Source organism: Sparus aurata, chromosome 21, assembly GCF_900880675.1.
Source record: "Sparus aurata chromosome 21, fSpaAur1.1, whole genome shotgun sequence".
Taxonomy (NCBI): Eukaryota; Metazoa; Chordata; class Actinopteri; order Spariformes; family Sparidae; genus Sparus; species Sparus aurata.
Window position 1 is genome coordinate 21,925,023 of NC_044207.1, and position 16,769 is coordinate 21,941,791.

The 16,769-nt window shown below is 43.6% G+C and overlaps 2 protein-coding genes across 2 annotated transcripts; one reads left to right on the forward strand and one right to left on the reverse strand.

Moving 5' to 3' along the window:
• Nucleotides 1–1,334: 1,334 nt before the first annotated feature.
• On the forward strand, nt 1,335–4,277 carry LOC115571945 (insulin-like growth factor-binding protein 1). The gene is made up of 4 exons (XM_030401608.1): nt 1,335–1,739; nt 1,854–1,993; nt 2,202–2,330; nt 3,229–4,277. The coding sequence occupies exons 1-4, from the start codon at nt 1,400–1,402 to the stop codon at nt 3,352–3,354; spliced, it is 735 nt and encodes a 244-aa protein (XP_030257468.1). The 5' UTR covers nt 1,335–1,399; the 3' UTR covers nt 3,355–4,277.
• A 961-nt stretch (nt 4,278–5,238) lies between these two features.
• LOC115571944 (insulin-like growth factor-binding protein 3) lies at nt 5,239–10,383 on the reverse strand. The gene is made up of 4 exons (XM_030401607.1): nt 9,856–10,383; nt 8,917–9,167; nt 7,056–7,175; nt 5,239–5,382 (listed from the first exon to the last, which is right to left on the reverse strand). The coding sequence occupies exons 1-4, from the start codon at nt 10,226–10,228 to the stop codon at nt 5,257–5,259; spliced, it is 870 nt and encodes a 289-aa protein (XP_030257467.1). The 5' UTR covers nt 10,229–10,383; the 3' UTR covers nt 5,239–5,256.
• Nucleotides 10,384–16,769: the final 6,386 nt, after the last annotated feature.

The window sequence follows — 16,769 nt, forward strand, 5'->3', positions numbered from 1 at the left end:
CTAATTTCTTTAATTAGAAGAAAAGAATGAAAATAAAACAATCAGGATTTTTGAGAAAGAATATTGAAACGGAGGGATTTTTTTCAGGAGAAAGAAAAATAAAAACAAATTTAAAATTCCAGAAAAAAGAAATTCTTTCAGACACGGAAAAAAATAAAAAAAATTTTTCCTAAAGATGACGTTTCAATTTCACATCTACATTTCTTTTATCTCCCAGAAAAAAAATGTAGTTACACAAATCAAAAAACATTTCTCCTGATTTTTTTTCACTGTTTCACACATTAGAGAAAAAAGGTATTTTTTTCTCTTGAAAAAGTTTATTTTTACATTTTTCATGCGTTTTCACAAATGGGGAAAAACATGAAGAAACTGAGAAATGTTATGCTGGAAAAACTATTTTCCCATCAAATCATGAACGCAGAAGAGAAAAAAATGTTGCTCAAGACGAAAAGAAAATCACGATTACTTAATTGGCTGAAGGATAATATCAGAAGCGGTTTGCATTTGTTGACATTCCAGCACAATACATTCCAAATTAGCGCTTACACATCAGTCCGGCGCAAACTTCAAAATGAGAGCTTTGGGTCATATAGAGCACACAGCGGAGTGTGATGCTGCTGTTTATATCACACACAGCAAAGTGGAGGTGATCTGACATCTGCCATACATATCGTTATGACAAATACTACACCGAAGAAACAACCGGTTACTACAGTCTCTCTTCAGACAAACATGTTGTGATTCTAGCAGAGCGATCCATAATGTTAGGGTTATGCAACGCAAAAGGGGAATGATCCTGTTTATCTGTCTGCCTGATAAGAGGAACCTTCACCAAGGAGACTAAAAGGGACAAACAGGGTTTGAGTGTGAAAACAGTGTCAGAGCAAAAAATAAATAAATCTGTCAGCATTACTTCACAAACGTCAACAACAATCACGGATGGGAGTTTTTGGCATCACCACTCATTATCTTATAGCCTATAACTCCTTGGACTATGGAGCATTCCTCATTGTGGATGTTATTCGTTACTACTTCATTGATACGTTTCCTCAAAAAGCAGTTTACGTCTGATTGTTGTCATGACCTCAAAGCCGCAGATGAGCAATAATGGCCGTTTGGAAAAACAGGGTTGTTTTGATGTACAATCACTTTATGTTCCAGAGTCAATATTGACAACAGACCTTGTGAGCGTGGATCCACGCACGTCAAGCAGGGTCATCCACCTTTTACAGCAGCTTTGTAAAAAATGTTTTATATCTGTGGTCAGTGTGTCAATCATTAACGCCTCCTGGAGGCTGTATAAATACTGCTGGTTTCGGAGAAGCCACTTTAGAAGGAAAAGTACAGTCACAGCAGAGACTAAAGAAGAAGAAGAAGCATCTATCTGAGAGACTTGGAGATGCCCGGATTATACGAGAAGCTGATTTTGGTGTCCTCTCTGGCTGTCCTGGCCGTGGTGAGGTCGTCCCCGGTGGTGGGGCCCGAGCCTATCCACTGTGCCCCCTGTGTGCCGGAGAAACTGAACAACTGTCCGGCCATCCCGGCAGACTGCAGGCAGGTGCTGAAGGAGCCCGGCTGCGGCTGCTGCATGGCCTGCGCCCTGGATAAAGGAGCATCCTGTGGGGTTTACACAGCCCACTGTGGCGAGGGTCTCCGCTGCATCCCCAGGCCCGGTGAGACCAGGCCTCTCCACGCTCTTACCAGAGGACAGGGGGTCTGCGCTGAGGATGTGGGCCATGGTAAGCTCAAAGTTTTGCTATGAGATCATCTAGTGTGACCTCAAAACAACAGAGGAAAACCCATTTCTGATTATTTTATACATTAAAGTCATTTTATTCCCTGTACTTGCACAGAGGAAGCTGATGGAGCCACTGATCACAGCTCCCCACCCTACCTGCTGGGTGTCAACCATCCCGTCGACCACCAAGAGACCGAGGGCCAGGAGAGCATCAAGGCCAAGCTGAATGCCATCCTCAACAAACTCATACAACTGGTGAGGGGGAAAAAAAACCCATCAATATGACACATACAGGATGATTATTCTGCCTTCCTTCCACTAGAGGGAGCACTAGGTTTTTGAGCATCTATGAGCTGCTGGGAGAGATAACTGGGGTTAATCATCATTTTAAAGTTAACGTATGATGCATTTGTTTACATGTGAGCGTAGTTCTCACTGTTTGTCTCTCTCTCTGGTCTCACAGGGTCCCTGTCACATTGAACTGCACGCAGCACTGGAGGCGATAACCAGCTCTCAGCAGAAACTGGGAGAGAAGTTCACAACTTTCTACCTCCCCAACTGTGACAAGACCGGCTTCTACAAGGCCAAACAGGTGAGAACTGAAGCGTTTCGCAAAGGGTCGCACAAATGCTGATGTTGAGGGGCTGCAATAAATGGATCAATTACACAAGGGATACTACTCCATACACGTTTGATATTTGGTAAACAAGCAAAACTACTTAATTTCCCCATGACTGTTATTGTGCTCATTCTTGTGCTAACGAATATATTTTAGCATATAATTCTGTATTCATACATAGCCCTCTGATAAACAAATATATATTTTTCATTTGCATTTTTTTCATCTGTCACAACTCATTTAGATTTAGATATTTAAATGGCAAAATGTCCATATATGGCTGTTCTTTCCCTGACTTGATGAGGTGAAACCACTGAAAATATATTAGCCTTTTACCTTGACACTAATATTATGTGTGTTTATAGTTAATAAATCAATATATAAACACTGGAATAAAGTTTAAGACAGGAGACATTTTCATTTTTTTTATTTTATTTTGGAACATATTTAGAGATTTTATGTTCTTTTCTCTTCTGTCGGGGCCCCCTAGTGGTAAGGATCCAGCCAAGCTATTGTTTAAACAACAATTTAGCGGAAAGCATTTGTTTTGCCAGGGAAACAAAGAAACCTTCATTTTTAAAGTAACTGCTTCAAATGCTCCTTTTAGCCGCTACGCAACCACCTACTCAGGACTTACATATCCTTACAAACTGATGATGATTATGATGTGACACGTCAGATAGACATCACCCAGAAATGTAATCGTATTTGCCAGAAGAAGCCGAATATCGACCGACATAGATGTTTGGCCGATTAATCAGTGCATCCGTGTACTTTCCGAAAAAAGATTAACTCCACCTGTTGACAGGGATTCATCTCGCAGCTATGGCTCATTTATTTATGTGGTTTCCCATCCCTGTTTCTCTTTCAGTGTGAGTCATCTCTGGTCGGACCTCCCGCCCGCTGCTGGTGTGTCTCTTCCTGGAACGGGAAGAAGATCCCCGGATCAGGCGACCTGCTCGATGACTCAGAGTGTCACCAAGAAGTCACTCACTGAAGGAATAGACTCGCTCACAAGCCCAAGCAAACTTGCTCCATGGCCTCGAAATCTGGGAAATGATGTAAAATCAACCACCTGATGAACTGCAATCAGTCACAGGAAAATGTAACATCGTATATCTGAAGGGGGGAAATTTCCTCTCGCTTTTATTTTCATGATGTACGTATCTATCAAGACTTATTTATTCAGTGCTTGTATATTCTTCCTCGCATCAACTGTTTTGTCATTTTTAGATTTTTTATATGTCTGCCTATTTTTTATGATTGTAAATAGGGCAACACTGTATACATTTGTGTTTCCGACTAAATAACTCCATTGCTTCAAAACCACTGGCCCACAGCTCTGCCAAGCCCTCTTCAGGATCAGCTTCTTCTTTTTTTTTTTTCCATAATTCATTCAAAACTGGAGCTGCACGCGGCACGGAGCGACACAGCCGCTCATTCATTCAACATGTTGACATTGTCTGAATGTATCTCCATTGGCGTTTCCTCAATGGGTATTGGGGGAAATACTTAAAGTGCCACAAGTATGCGCACGGTGGCCGAGCACAAACATATCAGGACCCATCCAAGCCGCGCTGAGGTTTTGGGATGGGTTGGTCTGCATTTGTCTACCTCTACTCGTCTCTGCAGATCCACAGGTTTTAGCAGAGGAATCGCTGAGGGGCTCTTCTCAGCTACACCTCTCTCACACTTATTTTCACCTTTTTTTTTTTTCTTGCATATATTCAAGTATTTATTATGATTCACTCGTGTGTTCATGTTTTGTTTTTTTTGTTTGCTGCTGAGATCATGTGGAGAAAAGAAATGTCTGGGATGCTGCTATATCTTTTTTTTTTTGTCTTTTTGTTGTAAAAAAAAATGTACACAAACTTCTAATTCTGTGGATGCGCTTCCAAATAAAATGCTATTTAATTGTGACGGGGTCTTGTTATAAAGCGTTTTCGCTCAGTTTTATACACACTCGAAGCAGGCGAAGGTGCCACGAAGAGAAAAAAAGGATAGAAAAGCAATAGAGTGATCTTTTTAAACTGCCTTTATTAAGTAAAAATAGACCTCTGAGGGTTGCATTGTACATGCAAACAGCGTATTTACTTCGACCGAGGCAAGTGATGAAAGTTATTTTCATTATTTGGGGCCTTTATCCCCAAAAATTCAGCTTATGCAAAATGACAACAACAAAAAAAAACAGTAACAACCACCGTACAGGTTGAAGGGAAACGTCCCTCTGTCTGTGGCTCGAGATCAAGCATAGAAAAAAGTTTATATGCACTGGAGTGTTTGAGCTGCACAGTCCGGTAATCCAGCTCCCCGAGGAGCAGGAAGCAACCGGACCAAAAAACGGAATTCATAGGAATAGGAATTCATAGTAAGGCACTGCATGCTTACTCTGAAAAGTCGAACATACATACATTTTTATGGTTGTCGCGACCACACACAAGTATCTTTGTAATAAACCACAAGCATACAAATTACGAATATACATCACAAGCATGTACACGTGTGCAAATGCCACTTAAATTGTGCGTAAATGAAGAGCACTCTCGTCAACGCTTGTGGCAGGTACAGTTTGTCTCTTGCGTTTTATAACCGCCCTTCTGAGATCAACTCTTTTTTGAAAAAAGCGTATCCTCTTCTCAGAAAGTGTCCTCTGCCAGCTTATGAGGAATCCATCCACGGCATCTGGAGGCTGTTTTCCCTCCCGCTACTCTTTGTCTGTTACCTCCGCACCGCCTCAGAAAAAAAAAGGTCCCAAGGGCAACAGATAGAAATAGCAAACATCCATATATCGGCCCGAGCCATCTCTTGACCTCTCTCCCAATATCCTCAGTGTCTCCGTTTGTTTACAATTCTCCTCGCGCTCACTCCCACCCTCCCTCCCTCCGTCCCTGCTCCGCTCCTATTGGCTCTCGGAGTTGTAGTACTGGGCGTCTCCTCGCTCCTTCCCATCAAAACCTGGCAGAGGCTGCCCGTATTTGTCCACACACCAACAGAAGCCTCGCTTTCTGCCTTTGGACGGACGGCACTGAAAAGTGAAGGAAAGGCGACAAGGTGAAGGGAGGGAAGAGAGGAGGGGGGGGAGGGGGAGCAGCTAAATGTGCAAATCTAGATGAATATGCAGCATTATGGGTAACGAGCCACTTTACTCAATGAAGTAGAACAACGATAGTTAAGAGGCATTAATGGTCAGATTGTGCTGAGTCGACGCAGCCTTGGCCATCCAACGCGCTGTGGTATTTTGAGCTGCTTTTATGGTCTACCTCCTGTTACACACACATATAGAGACCTTTAAGGTAAACAGAAACCTGGTAAAATATTTGCTTAGTCCCATTTGTGAACAACTGAGAACCAAGATCTATTTTCAGAAGCCGGTGGCCAGTGCGAATCATCTGTTGCTGATTATACCCCACAGCTCCAAATTATGGGTACTACAAATGACTTACAGAGTCTGTGGAGCTACCCAAGGGCTGTTATTTTACTGCCAATTTTACTAAAGGTCAACCTCCGCTCTAGTAAAACATGCAGCCATTCATTTCAAAGGCAAAAAAGCAACGGCGCTGCCGCTGCTGCTGCTGCTGCACAGAGGAGCCGATCAGAAAGGAGGGCATCCGTATTTAGTTCGATACTTCAGCGGGGTTTGACTGAGAGGCTGATCGCAGAGGAAGCAAGGCTGTCTAGCTGTCAGGCTGCTGCTGCGTTGGAGCTACAGGGAGAGGAGTAAGTCATGTGTAGCTGTGAGGAAAAAACTAATACAGCAATCAACATTTTTAGGCCAAGTTTCTGGGGGGAAAAAAAGTGTCTGCTTCCAGCATTAAATCAGTCCTGGGTCGTCTTTTTTTTTTCTTTCTTTCTAAAGACATTTACTGTTATTAAGAGCTGTAATAAGAGATGTTTTTGCTTAGAATCGTGCAAAACGTCCAAATTAAACCGACCAAAATGAAATGTCTGCCACTCCTTCAGCGCCTCAGGGCCCGGCGCAGTACACTAGGCCCATTCTACATAAACAAAGACAATGAGCCTGGCGTTGCGAGGCTGGTTATGAGATGATTGCAGGTCAAGGAGAACGCTTCCATTAAGCAGGAGGGACTGCTGTGTTATAAGAGAAGCTGCCTCGGTGATACAGTGGCGCGGGAGCCCTAAGTGCCTCCATATGAATGCGTCAGAACCGCTCATTTATTACAACCCGATCGTGGGTGAACCATGTGAGCGTGGGGATGGCTGCGGCTCTATTTCTGTGCACGCTTCTCAAAAGTCCAGCAATTATGGGGGGAGCGCATCGGGTGCCGGTGGCCACCTTGACGTCTGTCTCCCTGGGAGGGTTCCCGTTAAACGGCCAATCGCCCCAGCCGTCAACCCCACTGGGGTTTGGCCCCTGTGGTCGCCGTCTCCAGAGCCAGTGGCTAGGGTCTACCTCACTGGTGTGGTGGTGCAATGATGAGGCTCTAATAACTACCAGTGAATACAGGAGGACAGCTACAAATCTGTAATTGGGCTGCAGGAGACTTAAAGTTTTGAGTCGCTAGGCTTCGCCATTGAATCGCTGTTAATGCAGCATGTAAAAAAGGAAATGCGGGTTTCCTTTTTCGCTTTCAAAGTTGTGAACACGTGTGCAGCAATTAGTTATTAAAATAACGTGTAGCCTCTCGTGAAATCCTTGAAGGAACCTGTATTCTAGCTCCTCGGAATGTGCCTCCTTACCTGTTTTTTCTTATAGAAGCCCTTCTTGTCACAGTTTGGTATGCGGAAACCTCTGGGGTTCAGGATGTCTGTAATCTTGAGGCTGCTGAGGATGCTCTCAATCTCTCTCCGACAGGGACCCTACGGACGAGGGAGCACATAAGCAGTTAATGCGATTCCTCCACTCAAATCTGAGTGCAGCTGATGTCGTGGGTTTGGGCGACCCAACCCAAAAAAAGAGGAATGTCACGAATATCTAATTGCAATTCCGACCCACAATCTAAATTTCATTCTCTTTCGTCCTTTTGAAATGTCCCTGTAGATCTCAGCCAAGCTTGAAATTGACTATGAATTTCTCCTTTAGCATTAGCATCATTTTAACCAAACATTGCATCATAATTTTTTTTTGGCACAGGCTCCTCGTCCGTCATGCTGGTAGCTTAAACTCACAGTCTCGAGCACCTGAAGGAGAGCCACTTTAAGAAATTCATTCCTGTTAGCTTCACAGTCTAGTTAGCTTGACATAGCGTGAATCTGGACATACGCCCCTAGCGCTCTACATTTCTTTATGGTTGGGTCGAGACGCTACAGCTAACGTGAGACGGGAAGATCATTTCTTCTGTTTTTTATGTGCATGGAACATATTCGAGTGGACGACAAGTAAGTGAGGAGGTTGTTTAGACAGTTTACTACAGTTTAACTACAACAAAAGACTTTGTTAACTGAAGAATGTTAATATTACACACGAACTCCATGTGTTACACAGCTAGCATGCTACCAATGTTAGCTAAAATATGGCGTTGAACTTTTCACTGGGGAAAAAAGTAAATAAAAATAGTGTAAATTCCAGTCAAACCAGCGCCAAGTCACAACAAAAAATTATCTCACGACTCTAGAGCTGTAGGCTATTACATCCATCACTCAGTTAGCTGATTTGTTTATGCTAACTTCCTGTTGCACACAGAACGATCAGTTTGTCCAAAACACACCGCAAATTTAGAATTGTGGTACTTGAGGCATCTTACAGACCGAAACAATGGAAGGATGAGTTTTGTTTACACGTGACGATCACTGAGGTTCCCGTAGGACTGAATAGATGTCGGGCTGGCTCGCCACACTACGCACAGGATTATGTGGAAAATGAGCCGTGAGGACACATTAACTGCTGCAATCTCTATGCCTTCGAGTTGATCGAGTTGCGTCGAGACGCCTCATCTGATCGCTCACCCATAATTCTGTTTCATTTCAAAATAAAGACGCTAACAAAGCTGGTTCACGCTGCAGCGCACGCCGCCCTGCAGTAATTCCTAAACAATGGTGGCTGCGATATGAAAGAGGTGAGGGATGAGAAATTAATTCATCTGGCCGATTTCGTAGCAGCTTAACAGCTTGCCAAAGCAGCTTAGGACTCTTACACTTTACACAAAGGATGGGGGATAAAGTGAATTCAAAGAGCCTCAAAGAAGGAGCCAAAAGGCTTGTCCTCAAGTCCAAGCACTCCAGTCACTAATCAAAGCAGCCAGTCAAAGCCCATTACTAGTGTGTGCTCACTTCTCTGGCCAAAGAGAAGATCAAAATAGCAGCAGGGCTTCCCAACAGGCGCTCACATAGGCCAATCCATCATTCGTTGGCTCCCAGTACAGCCGGCACGCGGACGCCTTGTGGCCAAACAACCGCCTGACCCGGGTCAGCCGCAGGGCCATCATACCCGCTCGCTGCCATGCCATTCTACTGCTCGTGACGCCTGCCAACCATCGGCACCGCGACCCAAAACATTTCATCACCCGCAGGGGGAGAAAAACACCAAAAACACAGAGGAAGAGGGGAAAAACATTCCTCCAGTGTGCTCTGAAGACTGAAAAATATTGGTTGTGGTACTTACATAATCTGGCTCCTGTTTGGTCTCGAGAGAGAAGTTCTGCGGGTCTGTGATGAGGGGTCCCGGGAGCTCCTCCATCTTAAAGATCTGGGTCCTCTTCTGCTGGTCCCGGCGGAGAACTTCTGATTTGGCAGAGGGGAAGAAGGGGTGAGGCGGAGGTCTCACGGGTCCCGCAGGTCTGTGGGTGCTGAACGAGGTTTGAAGGCCACAGCCGGTGGAATTCCTCTCGTCGTCCTGAGTCTCAACATTCTCGACTAAAGATTGAAAACAGCACGTGTTTAATCACAAGACAGTCCACCAGCATGCATCATATTTAATCTAAGGGAGGTATTACTTTAGATAACTCAGATGTATAGATTTTTTTAGAAGCCAGCTGGAGGTCATGGATGATCCACATCTCTCTGAGGCATTTCCTGAGATGATTGCATATCTTTTGGCTTGAGATGAATCCCACCGCCACTTGACTCCACGTGTCTCTTCCTTGAGCCTTGAATCCTTAAACCATCTCAAATTCCTCCCAACCTGGAAAATCAGCATTTAGTCTTCGCTGATGGGAGCTCAGGTTAGGTCTAGGTGCTCATCACCTATCTGACAGTGAGCTGCACCTCTTTTCTCCAAAACCCTTCTTATGCTTCAACCTGTTCTCATTCTCCACCTTCTCTTTCCATGAATGAGGAGGATTAAGTGGAGAGAATCTAAGGGTGAGCCGATCATCACTTGTAAACTTGTCAAATATTGCCCAAATCTTCCGTAAATTGTGGAACTACTCCTTTAGAGCTATTAGAAGCTTCTCATAAATACGTCTTCCTTCGTCATTAAAGGATTGAGGTGTAACCAGGGTGATAAATACAAGTCTCTGCACTTGTTGCACAGTGTTATGCGTTCTTTAAGCTTAAAGTATCTACGCGGAAAGGAAAAATGAGGTGCGCGCACCGGACTTACCTGGCAGTTCGTTGACTGGAGGTGTCGGTCCGGCTGCGAGTCGTTTATTAGTGGCGTTCGCACAGAGCCCCCGACCCTCCAGGAGAGCCTGCAGAGGTTTCGTGTCCCCGGGCTGATGCTGACAAGTCATCCCGGAGCCACATCTCCCGGTGTACACGCCGCACGGCTGGCCGAGGCTCAGCGCGCAGGTCATGCAGCAGCCGCAGCCCGGTTCGCGGACCTTCTCGGTGCAGTCCTTGGGCAGAGGTTTGCACAGACGCCGCGCTCCGACGTCACACGGCTCGCATTTGATAACCGGCCCGACCGCACCTGACCTCCGCGTGAGCGACGCCAGGACAAAAGTCATGCAGAGTGCGCGAAAACAGGAATCCATCGCGGGGGAGTCCGTGCTCCGGGAGCGTGCGGTGCCAAAGAGTCCTGCTGTCCTGCTGCGGTGACTTTTTCACTGGGGCAGCTTCTCTCTCATTCACATAAAGCCACCGGACAAAACATCTCAATATATAGACCCCGGTGACTGTAGTCACACCCCCGGGTAGTCTGCGGTCTACTGATGAATTGCTCTCGACTCCGTTATTCATAACCCATCAGAGCTGCAGCAGCCCGGGGCCTGTGCAGACCGGCAGAATCACATTTAGGATCATTTTCCCCTTATTTCTACATTCCAAAAATTGAAAATACAAACTGATTGATTAACTTTTTACCTGATGCATTTAATTTACGTCACGATATGCTGTTTATTCTGAAGTCTTAAGCAGTTTTTTGGAGCTACGAGACACATTAAAGGGGAAAAACGTGCAAAGACAAACGCACAGAAATGTTTCAAATGTGTCTCAACTGCAGGTTTTGAAGCATCTGCCATGCGCAGGTTCATTCATAGGGGGCGCCAGTAGTGTGTGTGACAGAGAGACAGTGTGTATGTGTGTAAACTTTATCTGAGCTCTAACTTTTCTGTGATTCAATGACACTTTAATAGCCTCACCTGTCTCATTATTCTGTATTTTCTTCCCTTGGTTCTGTCTTAGTGTTTGCATGTGTGTCCGCTGATCTGCGGCTCCTAGAAGCTGCTGCACATGACCCTGCATGACCTGTATATGGTTTTAAGTGCATAAACCGTGACCAATCCATTCATAAGATGATTATTTCAGGCTTTAGCACGGTAGAGCTCTGAAGACTGGATGCAAAATCAGTGCTTAAGTACAGTTACTCAAGTACTTAAGCGCTTAATTTGTCTCCTTCCCTTCATTTCAGAGGCAAATATAGAATAATAACATAGAATAACACTTAGTATATACAAGACAAGTGTGTGTTTTATTAAATAGTGTGCATTTTTATTCACGAACCAACCCAACAGTGCGGGAAATGTAACCACCTTAGAATATTGATATGCAAAATTTATGAAAATATAAATCTGATATGAAATTATAATAAAAAACAATGAATAAAAGTCCAGCCAGGAGGAAAATGCCTTTCAAATGAGTCTGTTGGCAAAAGGTGCCCAGTTGTTTACAGGTCATACATAAGCTAAAAAATTAATTGTGTCTGAATGGTGCTGTATGAATAATGTTGCCTTGCAGTGAAGGAACAGTTGACCCTGAGATCCCATATTGAGTGAGAGATGACATTTATGTCCTTGACGAGCAGTCAAGCTTGTGCACCTACTTCATGCCTGCGCACTAACACCTTCGACTGAGCCGCTTAAGTGAAGAGTTTGTCTTAATAAGGCATGTGAACAACATCTTTTCAAAACAGGTCTCTGGGATTACACGGAATTAGCTACATGGAGCTGTTTTATCCTTTTTTTTTGTTTGTTTCGTTACGACAATTGCTGAAGATGTTGTTGAATGCCTTGACTGTTGAATCGAGTCTCCATCTACTTCAGTTGTTTAACAGAACGCTGTTTTGCTGTGAAGCTCCAGTAATGTTTTGAGGACCACAAGACTTCACCTCCTTTTCTCCTATCTCAGAGTGAGCAGATAATAATGGAGTTTTCATTTTTGGGTGAACTTATCCTTTGCAGCCACAAAAATGGCAAGAAGCAAATGCTAATATTGACTGAACTACTCTACAAAATGTAGTTAAACTACTTGTTAATTCAGATTTAATTCATCACCCCCGACACTATCAGTATATCAAATTGTATAGTGATAAAACAATGAAAGGATCCAACCTGTATAACAGTTATTTTACATTTAAAACGTATCCATACATTCTCCTACTATTGTACAACACATGGATTTATATACTCTACATGTGACCTGTTTATTCTTAAATGCAGGTTAAATGATGTAGAGATAGTTAACCTTGTTATTTACCTCAAATCTTGGTATTTGCAAGTCATTCTGCAGAACTGCAGCTTCAAAAGGTTACGATTAAGCATTAAATGGTGCTCTATTATAGGCTTAATGTTTGTTACAGTCTTGGGCCTTACAAAAGGAGCAAATAGGATCAAGGTGGGGAGATTTTATATCAAACCGAAAACAAAACGAACGTCACGATATAATTCGGCCACAAGATTTGCTGCAATCCGTCCACACAATCCGTTCTGTTCCAAACATGAAGACCAGATGAGCATAATTCAAGGTGACCTGCCCATATGGTACTCAGCATTCACTGCAACAACAAAAAAGGGCCTCAAGTACCTGTTCTTCACACGTACAGTGAAGTAATGGTTCTCTGAACTTGTTGTTGGGACGTGTGACATAGTAGGGCCTGTTCTGGTCATTTGTCAGTGCTACAAAGCAGACCTTAAAATAAGGACACATACCACACGTGTAAGTGAGAAAATTCCTGAGTAATTACATCTGAAGCATTTTTAGCTCCACTATTAATTGGTTACAGATGAGAGAGGGAATACAAACACCGGCACAAAAATGTCCAAAATACCTCAGAAGAATAACAGCAGGAGAGGCGAGGTGTACAGTTCCTCTTTTGCCTTTTTGAAATTTTCTTGGAAGCCAATGTCAAATCGGTTGCCAACAAGCCCTGGCGTACAGCCGCCTGTTAACAGACAGGTCTACAGCAGAGCAGTGCTCCGTGGAATGCCAAACATTTGTTTCATAAAGCCTGCTGATTTTCCTCCCTCTCCTCCGCTCAAAGCCCTTCGGAAGGGGGTCTCTCAGCCACCTGTGCATATTCAGCATAGCAGAGGAGAGCGTCGGGCACAGGGAGTAATGTACTGGAGGAATGTCGTCCCGCGGAGCAGCCACTCAGTAGAGAGGGAGTGTGAAGAATTTGCTTTTGCACACACAGGATATTACTGTACATGTGTTTAACATAACCTGCTGTCAGAGGCTGCGGCGGCCAACCGCAACCTGCTTGTCAAATCCTAATCCGGAACAATTTTCCACTGTTTTAAGATGATTTGGACAAATCGGATACACTCACTTGAAGCTCCGAGAGTGGTCTGCATTGGCCCCGGCAGTTGTGCTGTAGCTTAGGTAGGCCAAAAACATGCTAGCTACTGAACGCCTGCCACACATGTTATCAATTTTGTCTTATAAAAGCCAGGTTGCCGCTCTGTAAAGATGTGTGCAAATATTTTCATAATGTTGCGCTAATTCAGATATTTCTATACCTGTGTTTAGTGTTATACACATACAACTGGAGTTGTTATCTCTGTTTATGGCGTAATTTGTAATATATGACCGGAATTTGAAAGAAGCTTTCCAATGAAGCTCTGTGTTTTCGGCTTTTGGTTCCCGTTTCCTCACATTTATTTCTGGTTTGTACTTTTGCTTTTGTTTCTTGGATATGTCCAGTTTTGCTATCTTCCTTTTCCTGCGTCATTACTGGACTTTGGTTTTCAGCTTTATTTAACAAAACTCGCTTTTTGTTCCATCCCTGCCTTCATGTGCGTCTTGCTTTTAGGTCCCCCTTTGTGTAATCTGACACTCCTTCTCTTCGCTAGCTATCGGGATACAGTACAGAGGCGATTTACAACATCTCAGACCAAAAAACTGACCTCTTGACCCAAACTACTACATCTTGCTTGGTAAATTGAGTGTCTATTTTGAACAAATCTGCTGGTATGGAAAGACAAATGAAGTCTGTTTTGGTCAGTTTTATTACGCAGAGATTAAGAGTCAATTAAGTTTGTCTTAACAACAACCCTTCCTGATCAAAATCAAAAAATGTGACACAGGCAGAAATGTTCACAGAGGTAACGTTTTTATTCACATTATGTTTTGTTTTGTTCACCAACTTCCTTTCTGTTTTTGACTTTCCTAAGAATGATAGCAGGCGACCAAAAGAAATGCACCATTACGTTGGCTAAAATTAAGATTTCTCTGGGTTTGATCATTGTTGGATCATGTTGAAATCAAATAATTACAAAGGTCTAATGATTTTTGGATGGTTTTATGCTGAAATATAACATATTATGTTCCTCAAGCCAACCAAATTTGAAAAACATTATATCTCACCTCTGGTTCTGTCTTTTCAACATGTTCTTGATAGTGTTAAAAAAACATAAATTATATATTACAGACAGAATGCAGCGCGACAGCACATAGCATTTCAACCTATTCTGGTAGTAACACAAAATACAATCATGACCCTAAAAAAATGCATAATATATCTCCTTCAAAGGTAAGGAAATACATTTTTTGCCTTTTCTAAATTGACCCAAACTAACCAAATGTATGGTGATTGATGTTACTTTTCAAAATGAATAGCCAGTTCACGTGAGAGAAGGAAGAAAAGGGAGGAAGAGAAGAATATAGCTCACATTCTTGATGTGTGATCATATTTCCCTTTCATTAAAAAGTACTGCGATGTATTTTGATATTTCATATGTAATAATGCTTCTTTTCCCCGCTTCTGGCTCTGTTTGTGTGATTTTGTCTGTGCTCGGTGTGGAGATGGAGGGGATGGTGTTACTGTAGTGACGGGGAAAAGCACAAGAATCTGCAGCGACAGCCAAAGCTCACAGATTTAAAAGTGCATAGTTTTATCAGCTGGAGGTCTGCAGAACATGTCTGGGTTCAACCCGGAGATGTGAGTGTGTGTGTGTGTGTGTGTGTTCATGTGTGTGCGTGCCCCTCACTCTCGACACACCAACCAACTCTTTCCCCATACTTAAACCTTACTACCATTCTAACCCTAAGCCTAACCTGGAATTTGGGATGGCAGTGGGGGTCTGGTGTGTCTGGAGAGTGAGTGTGTAGGTGTGTTGGAATAAGAGGGGAGGGTTGGGACCTTTTAGGAATGAGGCTGCCACAGATCACATGACAAGTCTGGTACGGTCACTGTTATTCTTTTTTTCCCCCTGAAGTCTCGTGACCCTCTCTCATATAATCGCCCCCTGTCTGTTTCGAGCAGATGAATCGGCCGCAAAGGTCTCCATTATGATTAATATGTTCATCTCTACCCTTTGATTCCGCTTGCAGAGCCTCGACAATTATCCGATTATTGGATGTGGTTTGAATGGCGGACAAAATAAAGAGCCAAAAAGGGGCAAAGGCCACCTTTCATCTAATTCCAGAGTGGGGTTAATTATTTTTTTCTGGAGTGGTCTGTTCGCCGAGCTGTCGTGGTCCCCATTTCTGGAGGCTTGGCCCCCGAGGCAGTGCAAGGCTGTAATTATGCCCGAGCGAAGTGGAGGACGGAGAGAGAGGAACTCTCAGCACTCAGCCTGACGGATTGCAGAGTGCTCGGAAGTGGGCTGAGAGTGGCGCCGCTCACTTTGGGCCCCGAATTCCCCCCCAGACAGTATCACTTCCTATGTCTGTATTTCTCTGTCTCGTGGAGGCACATTAGGACTTTTGAACATGTATTCGCACATGTATGTACACTGCCTCACATGTGGAGAACACATGGACTTTCATGCTGCCTTTCAGTCACTCTCTCACTGAAACCTCATTATTCAAGAACTACATATAGTAAATAAAATGTATTTAAACCATGTAACGTAAGCTGTTTTTGCGTAACGTCCTTTTTCTTTTGGTCACGTTTGATTTCTTTTTTTCTCTTTCAGTGTTTGAGACCCCAGTGATTTAAATACAAATAAAACGGACGTGCAATTTATTCCTGCACAGTCATGTATCACTCTCTCACTGACACCAACACACCATTACTCATCGTAAACAAAGGCAAAAATTATAGCTGGCGGAGGAGGGAATATCCCCTGCTCCATTTATTTTATAAGCGATGGTGGTCTGTGGGTGCAACATGTGGTCTGATGCTGGAATGAAGAGAAAATACAGCTACAGCCCTCTCTGACAGGTTCATTCAGTTAATTAGATTTTCTCTCTATGGTATCGTTACATTACGTACATTTGGAAAAGAAGGTGTGATCAGGGATTTTGTCACTACTGTCATGAAGGTGTGGCAGGTTTCGCTTTATCAGTCATTTAAACTAAAGACAACAATAGGCCCGAATTCATCTGCAATACTTCTTCCTCCTACATCAGCCTGGTGGTTCCCAACTGGAAGTACTTGTAACCTTGGGGCTACATCTGCTGTCGTAGGTGTGGCGCTGATCTTTAGTGCTCAAAAAGCACATCAGTTTACTAATACTATCCAGTGCTCCTGTTTCTTTAAGCCCCCCCCCCCCCCCCCCCCCCCCGAATACCCAGTCTCCTCTGATTGGTCAGCTCACATATGCCTGAGCCAGCACCACTAACAACAACAGAGCAGATGTGCTAAATCAATTCTTGGGTGGCAAACTAGCTGTTAGGTGTTGATGATGCAACTGTGTGGCTCCGTGACGTAATGTGATGTCACAAAGTCACAGAATCAAAGGCGGGACAACTGACGAGGCGTTTCAGGAGCAGTGTTTTCTGTGGGAGGGAGGAACTTCTGTTGGCGTGAGCTTTACAACTTTAACTGCTTTTTTCCTTCTAAAGATCATCTCTCATCTAGAGAAAGTTGCAGTTTGTCATTAAACTAATCAAGTATGTCCCTATGAAAATACA

What these genes read in the sequence shown, in the direction of transcription:
- LOC115571944 (XM_030401607.1), bottom strand. Translation starts at nt 10,228, where the DNA reads ATGGATTCCTGTTTTCGCGCACTCTGCATGACTTTTGTCCTGGCGTCG. An exon ending in TCCAGTCAACGAACTGCCAG is followed by an intron (nt 9,168 to 9,855) that starts GTAAGTCCGGTG and finishes TTCAATCTTTAG; the next exon opens with TCGAGAATGTTGAGACTCAG. An exon ending in GCTTCTATAAGAAAAAACAG is followed by an intron (nt 5,383 to 7,055) that starts GTAAGGAGGCAC and finishes TTCACTTTTCAG; the next exon opens with TGCCGTCCGTCCAAAGGCAG.
- LOC115571945 (XM_030401608.1), top strand. Translation starts at nt 1,400, where the DNA reads ATGCCCGGATTATACGAGAAGCTGATTTTGGTGTCCTCTCTGGCTGTC. An exon ending in CGCTGAGGATGTGGGCCATG is followed by an intron (nt 1,740 to 1,853) that starts GTAAGCTCAAAG and finishes GTACTTGCACAG; the next exon opens with AGGAAGCTGATGGAGCCACT. An exon ending in GCTTCTACAAGGCCAAACAG is followed by an intron (nt 2,331 to 3,228) that starts GTGAGAACTGAA and finishes TTTCTCTTTCAG; the next exon opens with TGTGAGTCATCTCTGGTCGG.